This window comes from Rutidosis leptorrhynchoides, chromosome 1, assembly GCF_046630445.1.
Source record: "Rutidosis leptorrhynchoides isolate AG116_Rl617_1_P2 chromosome 1, CSIRO_AGI_Rlap_v1, whole genome shotgun sequence".
Classification (NCBI taxonomy): Eukaryota; Viridiplantae; Streptophyta; class Magnoliopsida; order Asterales; family Asteraceae; genus Rutidosis; species Rutidosis leptorrhynchoides.
In genome coordinates this window covers 74,298,037-74,308,032 of record NC_092333.1, presented here as the reverse complement: position 1 = coordinate 74,308,032, position 9,996 = coordinate 74,298,037, and the positions used below count along the sequence as shown (strand labels likewise).

General features: G+C 32.4%; 1 protein-coding gene and 1 long non-coding RNA gene across 3 annotated transcripts; one reads left to right on the top strand and one right to left on the bottom strand.

Moving 5' to 3' along the window:
* The first annotated feature begins 5,173 nt into the window (after positions 1-5,173).
* Positions 5,174-9,322, top strand: LOC139861642 (uncharacterized). The gene is made up of 5 exons (XM_071850105.1): positions 5,174-5,513; positions 7,466-7,527; positions 7,646-7,736; positions 8,378-8,496; positions 8,586-9,322. The coding sequence occupies exons 1-4, from the start codon at positions 5,302-5,304 to the stop codon at positions 8,391-8,393; spliced, it is 381 nt and encodes a 126-aa protein (XP_071706206.1). The 5' UTR covers positions 5,174-5,301; the 3' UTR covers positions 8,394-8,496; positions 8,586-9,322.
* Positions 7,236-9,562, bottom strand: LOC139861653 (uncharacterized). 2 transcript variants are annotated; one of them, XR_011763863.1, is made up of 4 exons: positions 8,930-9,562; positions 8,595-8,712; positions 8,385-8,511; positions 7,236-7,824 (listed from the first exon to the last, which is right to left on the bottom strand). It is a non-coding gene; the product is annotated as an uncharacterized lncRNA (long non-coding RNA). The 2 variants fall into 2 exon arrangements; XR_011763862.1 differs by having other exon boundaries at positions 8,595-9,562.
* Positions 9,563-9,996: the final 434 nt, after the last annotated feature.

The following is a 9,996-nucleotide window of genomic DNA, read 5'->3' as shown; positions in this document are numbered from 1 at the left end:
GTTCGTGAATCACCGGTCAACTTGGGTGGTCAATTGTCTATATGAAACATATTTCAATTAATCAAGTCTTAACAAGTTTGATTGCTTAACATGTTGGAAACATTTAATCATGTAAATATCAATCTCAATTAATATATATAAACATGGAAAAGTTCGGGTCACTACACTTCTTGTCTCCAATGATTTAGTAGACTACGAACCCATCCCCAATTCATCCAGAATAGATGATGGCTAATTGGTTGCTCCATTCCGGTTACACTGCTTTCGGCGCTCGAGTGAAAATCCATATCGGAATAGCTGTCGGAATCTGAGGAATTGGAACTAGTTGAAGGATCCATTTCGTACGATCAGGGAATTGATTTTCGATATGAGATAGATTATAGGACTTAGAAACACATAATTTTCATATGTATATAGAATACCAAGATCCCATAAGTTACGGAGGAATCTTCAGAACCTGTCAGCAAAGTTTACAGTAACAGATACGCTAAGATACGAATTTATCTATACACTATCTATGCAATAGAGGTAGTAAGACGTGTCTAGACTTTAAGGATGATAAGCAAGTAATTTTTGACACGAAATGATAAGAAAAACTTTTGACATGCAGTTAAGGTCGAAGTCTGGACTTACTAATGCATCTTATCAGCTATCAGTTAGACACACTAATGCAAGACCTGGTTCGGTAAGACCACCGCTCTGATACCAACTTTAACGACCCATTCATATCGATTATAAGCGATTCATCTCAATTGATTTCATTGCGAGGTATTGACCTCTATATGATACGTTTTACAAACATTGCATTCGTTGAAAGACAACTCATTTCAAAATATAACCTTTCGATACAAATGATATATGATTCTCCTAATATGAATGACTAATCTTTTATAACAGTCTTTTTGAACTCAATGATTTGAATGCAACGTCTTTTGAAATATGCCATGTATGACTCCAAGTAATATTGCTAAATTGAGCAAATGCACAGCGGAAGATTTCTTTCGTACCTGAGAATAAACATGCTTTAAAGTATCAAATAAAAGGTTGGTAAGTTCATAGGTTTATCATAATCATTCATTTCCATAATTTTAATAGACTACAAGATTTCATTTTTATATTACACATAACCTGTGTAATAAAATAGTACGCATAACCTGCGAATTAAAATTCATTCATATGGTGAATACCTAGTAACCGACATTAACAAATGCATCTAGAATATCCCCAAATATACAGGTACACTCATCAGTATATAAAATCGAAGTACTAAAGTATCCATAACCTGGATGGGGTTTGTTAGGCCCAATAGATCTATCTTTAGGATTCAAGTCAATTAGGGGGTCTGTTCCCTAATTCTTAGGCTACCAAGCTAAAAGGGTGATATTCAGTATAATAATTCAACCATAGAATGTAGTTTCAAGTACTTGTGTCTATTTCGTAAAATAGTTATAAAAGCAGCGCATGTATTCTCAGTCCCAAAATATATATTGCAAAAACATTTAATAAGGGAGCAAATGAAACTCACGATACGATATTTTGTAGTAAAAATATGCATACGACGGAATTGAACAATGCAAGGTTGGCCTCGGATTCACGAACCTATATCATGTATATATATTAACACATAACACATTTAATCAACTGAGTTTATTTATATTATATAATGTATTAAGATTAATATCTTTATATATATATATATATATATATATATATATATATATATATATATATATATATATATAGGATTATATTAAGATATGTTTTTATATAACTACTACTTTACTTGGTAAAATAATATTTATAATAGAAAGTTATAATATTTTTATAATAATAATGATACTAATAATAATAATAAATAATAGTAGTGAATAGTAAAAATGATAATAATAATATATAAAAATATTGATAATGATAATATTAATAATAATAATAATAATAATAATAATAATAATTATTATTATAATAATTATAATAATTATAATAAGTTATTTTATTTTTATAATAAAATCAATAATATTGATAATAATACCTAATACTAATACTGAGTAGTAATAATACTAATTATGATAATAATGATAAAATAATAATTTTACTAATAATGTTAATCTTAATAAAATGACAATTTTAATTAATAATAATGATAATAATAATAATAATAATAATAATAATAATAATAATAATGATAATGATAATGATAATGATAATGATAATGATAATAATAATAATAACAAAAATAATAAAAGTGCTACCTTAATGAAACAAGCTTTAAAAAGATAAACGCCCCAGCCCAGAACTCAAGACCTCTCGTTCAAGACAAACACACACTAACTATCACTCTATCTGTCCCTTTTTTTTTTATGAAATAAACCCCTAGCTTAATTATTTTATCATGTTGATAGCCGAAAGCAAAAACCCATTTAAATGATTACTTGGATCCACAAACAAGCAGCCCAAAATTAAAACTCATTCATATGTTCAAGCCCAAAAGCAAATTGACCCAGTTTGTTGAAGTTTAAAACTTACGGGTGAGTAATGAAATAGCAAACGCATGTGGCCGTAGGGTTTCGAACTGCAGCAACATCCTGGTATTCGAGCAACAGTAGCAGATGGAGATTAAATGGAGTGGTGTTCGATTGTAAATAGCACAGTATCGATTCACAGGAAAACAACAACCACTCTTCGGTTTATCATCATCATCATCATTCTTCTACGGTTCATCATACATCATTGTTTCATCATTACCACACCATCATTATGTACATCACCACTGTTTACAATCATCAATCTTAAAATCATCATTTATAATCATCATCTTCACTTTGTCTTTTGAAACAGATATATCGAACAGCAAAAAATAATAATATAGTTTCTACGCAGGTGTGACGGTGGCTTCGGTTATGGTGGTTAGTCGTGGTAGTGGTGATAATATGATGCTTCAATTAGAAACAGAAATTACAAATAAAATAACATGATGATGGTGGTTGTCGAATGGGGTTTGTGTATGTGGGTGTGTTTTTATGAATGGTGGTGGTAACGGGTTGTAGAAGGAGAAGAAGAGGGAGAGTGGTCTTAAGAGATGAAGGTGGCCGGAGGTCTTACAGTGGACGACAGATAGTGGCCTGAGGTGATGATTCAACGACAGTGGTAGCGGTGGTGTGTGATGATCAAAGATGGAAGTGGGATTAGTGTTAGGTTCAATGAATGTATGTATATACATCTCACTTTCATATATAAATGAAATTCACAGCATTAAGTAATCAAGTAAAATAATATAATAATTAATATGTGAATATGTGAATATGATTAAAAGATAAATAAAAAGTAAGGGTAAAAATCAAAAGCAAACAGAAAGTACAATATTTTTATAACATTTTCTTAAACTGTGTATTTTTTGTCTGTGGACTATTAATATGAGATGGAGGGAGTATATACTTTATTGTATTTAAACGTAAACACAGAGTCTTTATTATTTAGTCTATATACATATATTAAGTTTTGAGTCACGATGACTACATAAAGAGTTCCATAATGATTTAAACAAAATTCACCTTCAAATATCAATGAAAAGGTTCCAACAGCTTTTACGTTCAAATCAACTCCGTTCTCAACTTTAACCGTTTTTTGTTTCTTTTCAATTTACGCATTGTACAGAATCCCGATATAGAATTAGCAATGTGTACCATTCACTAATAGTTAATACACCATGAAATAATAAGGATATCAATTGAATGATTCAAATATATGTTTCGTTTATAACCATTCCTTGAATTACGAACAATCAATTTGGATATTCCATTTTCTTATGAAATTTTTTACATATTATACTGCCTTAGAATGAACTAGTACTTGCACTCAATTTCAGGACTTTATTTGAAGTAGAATTATCTCCACTTGAACTTGTTCCCTTCTATGAACCCTTTCTTTTAATGTGTCTGTAAAAGTAATCTGAGCGACATCAGGTCTTTCAACTTCGAGGCATTCTTTGTTTTCCACACACATGGTAATTAGTTCGCTCATTTTTTACTTTGCCTTTTGTGCATTACAATTGATCTTTAAAGGATTAAATTGAATAGGGACAATGTCATAATGAAAATGAACTAACAAACCTTTATTGATTCTCATGTCCATGCCTTCGAGTTTATTTGCCGTATCTGCTCATCATATTAATGTGCTCACACACATACCACTAATCCTGTCATAGTTTGTAGTCAACATTTTAAGGATCAAGCTACATTTCAAAGATTTTATTACAATAACAACAAAACCAAATCTCACATATGTAGGGTGTGGAGAGGTAAGATGTAGACAATTTTCCCCTATCACAGAATAAAGAGAAGTCATTTATCCACTGAAAGTAATACATTTAAAGAGTAGAGAAAGTCATCCCTCTCAATGTTCTATGGATAGAGAGATTGCTTTCGAATGAACTTCCGACCAATAAGTAGGTTTACAAAAAGAACAAAAAAAGTGTGAGACGCCATGAAAATGGTAGAATCAAATTTCCATGAATTTTAAGCATGGAGTTCAATTTTAGCTCTAAGCGGCAGTTAAGTCGCTAATAAATCGACGCTTACTGTTAACTCGATTATAGAGTCCATCAAAGATTTTATTGATTTCATATATACATGGCGACTGCCGTGTATCGTAGGCAAGGTTGAAGAAATCGGAACTCTGGGAGTTCTCGGCGGGACCATTTCTAGGAGTTTTCGGAGAACTCGGGGAGTTCTCAGTGGTTGACTTTCTTTGACTTTTGGGATAATTTTTATGATACCCGAGATTTGAACGAGATTTGACCGGTTTGACCGAGATTTGACCGATTTTTGGCCGAGAAACTCAATTTATTGGTCGTTGACCGATTTACCGGCCGTTGACCGATTTTTAGCGGATTTCAAAACGAGAACTCGGCAGCAACTCTAAAACGATTTCTCGGCGAGAACTCGGCCGATTTTTCCGATTTTTGCAACCTTGATCGTAGGTGATGAATAAGAAAAACAAAACTTCTATATTCTAAATCCGTATATTGTTTAAACTTTTAGAAGCCCATTGCCATATTTAACTCACAACAGCGGCCCAATAATATTTTTCCCATCTGAATTCATACGTTTTCAGATTTATTTTCGGCCACCGCCATTAAAATTGGCGTCTTTTAACACTCCACGTTTTCCCTCTTTGCAACAAACAAACACAAAACCGAAAAATTACGAGTATATATTTTCTCCTTTGATATTGTAATTTTAATAATCACTGTATTCACAAACGTTCAACAAATTAAGTCAAAAAGTTTACAATTAGGGTTTGGTAATGGCGACAGCTTCACCTGCGTTAAGCAATAATAGTGCTGATACTACCTCAATTACCGGCTCCGGCAACGCCACCTCCGCCGTCGTAAGAACCACTGCATCCACCATCAATTCTCCGATGACAATGAATAGTATGAGCATCAATAATTCGAAGAATCTTCGCGGTCTTAATAAACCTAAATGCCACAAGTGCGGCAATGTCGCTCGTTCTAGGTTAATCTCAATCTCAATTAAATTAGATTTTCATTTTATTATTAGTTTTTATGTGTATTCTGTATATTTTTTGCTTATATATTTGTGTTTGTGTGATATGATTAATGGAAGTTTTAGGTTTTATGCCTGTTTGTAAGGTAATAACTTTAGAAACGTGAATTTTGATAACAGGATAGTTATCTATGTGTTATTTGAAATTAAACATGATTATGGCCTGCAAATTAGCAGTTGAAGCTATCTATATTTAGGTTTTATGGAGTATGAATTAATCGTCCAATTGAGTCTCAAAATGCTTATTTGTTAGCAGCAGTTATATAATTGTATCATCAATAAGGATCTGTTTCAAGACTATAATGTAAAAAAATAAATGGATAAGTTGGTTCTAACAAAGCTGAAAACACTGTATACAAAATTCAATAGAGGAGCTTTATCTAATAATGAATGTGGTGGATGTAGGTGTCTATGTTGTTGATGCTTATCTTTGGTCGGTTAGGTTGGGTTGGTTCGGGTAACAGGTCAAAATGGTTTTGGGTTAAAACGGGTCATGGGTCAAACGTGTCAAAATTTTAAAAGGGTCAGGTTTGGTCGGTTTGGGTAACAGGTCAAATAGGTCATGGGTAAACAGGTCCAAATAGGCTAAACAGGTTAAATGGGTCAAACTCGAGACCACTTTTTTCCTTAAATTTTTTAAAGAGCTAGAAGTTTTACATCTAGAATAAATGAGCTATGCAATTAGAAATAACATGATTAAAGAGATAATCGTAACAGATGAGGTACAAAAATATTAAACTTAATTATCAAATTTTAGATCAAATACATAATTAAAACCACGGTATACAAATTGCACAGTCGCTAGAGTATTACTCCGTACATTACATTACATTAAGATGAAGATAACATGTACAGAAACATAAAAGATAAATAAATTAAAATAAAACAAAAATGATACCTTACCCACTAAACCTACTCAAAAATCAACATATTTTTCTTCCATTTTTTCCTTAAATTCAATCGAATAAAACCGATCATTCCTTTTCGTATACGAGTTTTGATAACGCTTCGACTATTGTCTTACCGTCACCGCCGCCGTCACTAAATCTATCACCGTGACTATTGTCTTACCTTACCGGCATCATTTTAGTCAGAGACACAGTGGCGGTTTGTTCAAGTTCGACAGTGCAACTACCGGTGAATAGAGTTTCAGATCCAGTGAATTTCGATTAGATGGATGATTTTGACACATGTTGATAATGTCAAATAGACGAGTTTCAATCATGAAATCGTGATCATGAAAGACTTGATGTAAGAACCCCAATTTCAAAAATTATTGGAAAAATCTCATCTTATGAGAAATTGAAAGAGATGGACGAGTTTGATTAGAATATACCTGTAAAGAACGTTTCAATTGTCAGATTCAATCGGAGAAAGCTTGCTTCATACGCATTTTTTGGTGATTCGTACGTATTTGCTATGTATCGTCAAGTCGTCGTATTCAACCATTCGACTTACGGTAGAGATGAACTAATAAACCTGTATGACCTATTGTCAAAACCCATTAGACCTGCGATATTTTTAGTGAATTAATAGTAGGTTTAAATGGGCCTATCTTTTATTTAAATTAACTTATTTAAAATACCCAATAAGCCCAATTAGCTTACCCAATACACCCAATTAAATTGGTTTGGGTTGTGTTTGCCAGATATAGGAAATATCAATAAATTTAGATCAATTTAATTCATATTAATCAGGTCATCTGTAAGTGATTTCTGTTCTACTGTCACGTTTTCTTCCTGAAGTTTGCTCAAATATGCATATCAATGGATCATGTCCAACCCGTACACATTGCAGTTGTTAATTTATATTATTTTAGCAGTGTTATTTAATCAAGAGTTTTATTTTTACCATTCAAGTGTGCTCTATAACGTTAAACTAGTTGCAAAACAACTTTTCAGGTGTCCGTATCAAGCATGCAAAAGTTGCTGCGCAAAAGCTCAAAATCCATGCCATATACACGGTATAACATCTAATAGGATTATGGTTTACATGTTACATAACAACATATTGCATTTTCCACGTCAGGAATCAATCACATACACATGTTACTTGTTAAATTAAAGTGAGTTCACTTGCAGTGTTGAAGGCCGCTTCGTCATTACCGGATAAAACACCATCTTCAGGCTCTTCTTTGACAGATCAGCACTCAAATGAGACTCCTGTGTCTACGTAAGTATTATGTATCAATTAATCTGTATTCTTATTATTCCTCCTATCTGCTGTTAAGGTGCTCATTATTCTTTTATATTCGCCATCACTAGTAAACAAATTCGTTTAAATATCAGTATAGTAGACATAGTGATTTGCTTTCAAGGACATATGTTGCATGATTCTTTATGCAAATATTAATTAAATTATTGCTTAGGGAGGAATATTATTGTTTTTTTTTTTGGTTGCCTAACTCTTGCTATCTTAATACTGGCTTCAAAATACTAGAGGTGGCAAAATGTAGGAATATAGGATGTTACGGGTTGGAGAATTTAGTAATGGTTCTAAATGGGCATAATTTATACAGGTTGAAACAGGCTGAGTTTACCTGTACACTTTTTGTCATAAAATATTTCCAGTGTCATATGAGTATGACTACAGATTATATGTTATTTCAACAAGTATAACGTTGTGAATAAAATGATCTAGGAGGTTCTATGATTACAGAATTTGGGCTACTTACGACCTTCTTGTATGCTTTTAAGGGTTCATATTTTACCTGCATGACCCATTGCAAATAAAATGGTAACCCAAATCAACCTATGTTAATGGGTCTTAATGACTAAATGGCCACCTCTACCCTTTTTTTTTTTGTAAGTAAGCTGTTACTTTTTTTAGGAATGCGCATAGAGTCACGTCACTCCGGCAGCTCTCCCACAATTTTGCTCAATTCAATAATCTGCAAACTCCAGCTCGTGCAAGGAAGCCAATTACAAGAAAGGTGCATACGATAGTTCTGTTCAATAAACTTTCCATTGTTATCAGCGTGTTATATAAAGTATCTCAATATTATGAATTTGAAACGTACAGGAGGCTTACCAGCTAAATGAATGGAGGTTTTCAAAGCTAAAGGAATACAAGGATAGGAACTTAGAAATAGAAAACGAAGCTTTCGATAGATACTTGCAAAATATCACTTTGTTGGAGGACGTTTTTGCTGTAAATTATAACTCAGAAGAACCCGTTTCAGTCGAAGATGAGTTGAATCAAAAAACTGAAATGATAGTATCAAAATTGAAATTGAAGCTTGTAGCAGAACCCAATTAGAATTGAAAACTTCAGGGATAGAATAAGGTTCATAGTTCACAATGGTTTAAGAAAGCTTAAAAGTGAGACACCTACTGGTAATGAAGAGCCTGAACCCGTTAACGTACCTAAGAAAGCAAGGTATTCAACTTTAGTTGAACTCAACAAAAAACTAAGTAATGCACGAACAGACGAAGATCTAAAATCTTGCTGCCTGTTGAAAACTCAGCTTTTCAATCGTCCTGAACAAAAGATAAGTGAGCAAGATGAAAACGTTGAGAATGACAAAGTTGAAGAAAAGTCTCAAACTTTTACATCGAAATGGTTTAGTACGAGTACAATTAATCATGAAGTTCTTAGTCAAATTGATGCACAATTTTGTTGCCTTGAGAAGATTATCTTTAAGATTAACTAATTGTAAACGCTAGTATATCGTAGTTTAATGTTACTATTTTTGTATTGATTGGTAGCGTTGTTGTACTCAAGTTGATTGAACATATGTAGCATGTTTGGTAACGTTTCAATGATTGAACCCCCTTCATAACTGTGTGTGAGTTGGTGTTATACGGATCATTAAGTTGAGATTATATCTTTTTGAGGGTAACGTGACCATGACTCACGAATGAATGTGCGTGTGACTGACCGATCTTCAATGTTGATGAAAGTTATAGTAATGAAAAATATATAAAACTCAATCTACTTTTATAATTATCATCAAATATTAAATAACATAAATAACAATATTTAAAGTTAGAAGTTAAATATCTTGGAAAGTTAATGGTTAACATTTGATAATGGCGGAGACGGAGTAATATGAGTAGTATAAACTAATGTAAGTAGTAGTATGATAAGAGCTTAAGAAAAACTATAGCTGCATTTTTTTCCACATTGATTAAAAAGCGCATGTGAGTTCGAGCATTTCAAGTGTTCTAACAAATTGTGTTCAAGTTCTAAGTATTCGAACAAATGTTTTTTGAAAGAACTCGAGTTTTGAACTGTGTTCTTACGTAACAAAATTGTGTATTTTATTCAGGGCCGTCCCGTGAAAATTATGAGCCTTGTTCAACAAATAGACCTTTTATATACGAGTAATAAAATTTTTCATATGTATAATAATAAACTCAGTAACACTAATAATATCATGAGTATTAGCATCTTTCGATTTGTTCACAATATATATGTTGAGTTATTCTTG

What these genes read in the sequence shown, in the direction of transcription:
- LOC139861642 (XM_071850105.1), top strand. Translation starts at nt 5,302, where the DNA reads ATGGCGACAGCTTCACCTGCGTTAAGCAATAATAGTGCTGATACTACC. An exon ending in GGCAATGTCGCTCGTTCTAG is followed by an intron (nt 5,514 to 7,465) that starts GTTAATCTCAAT and finishes ACAACTTTTCAG; the next exon opens with GTGTCCGTATCAAGCATGCA. An exon ending in AAATCCATGCCATATACACG is followed by an intron (nt 7,528 to 7,645) that starts GTATAACATCTA and finishes GTTCACTTGCAG; the next exon opens with TGTTGAAGGCCGCTTCGTCA.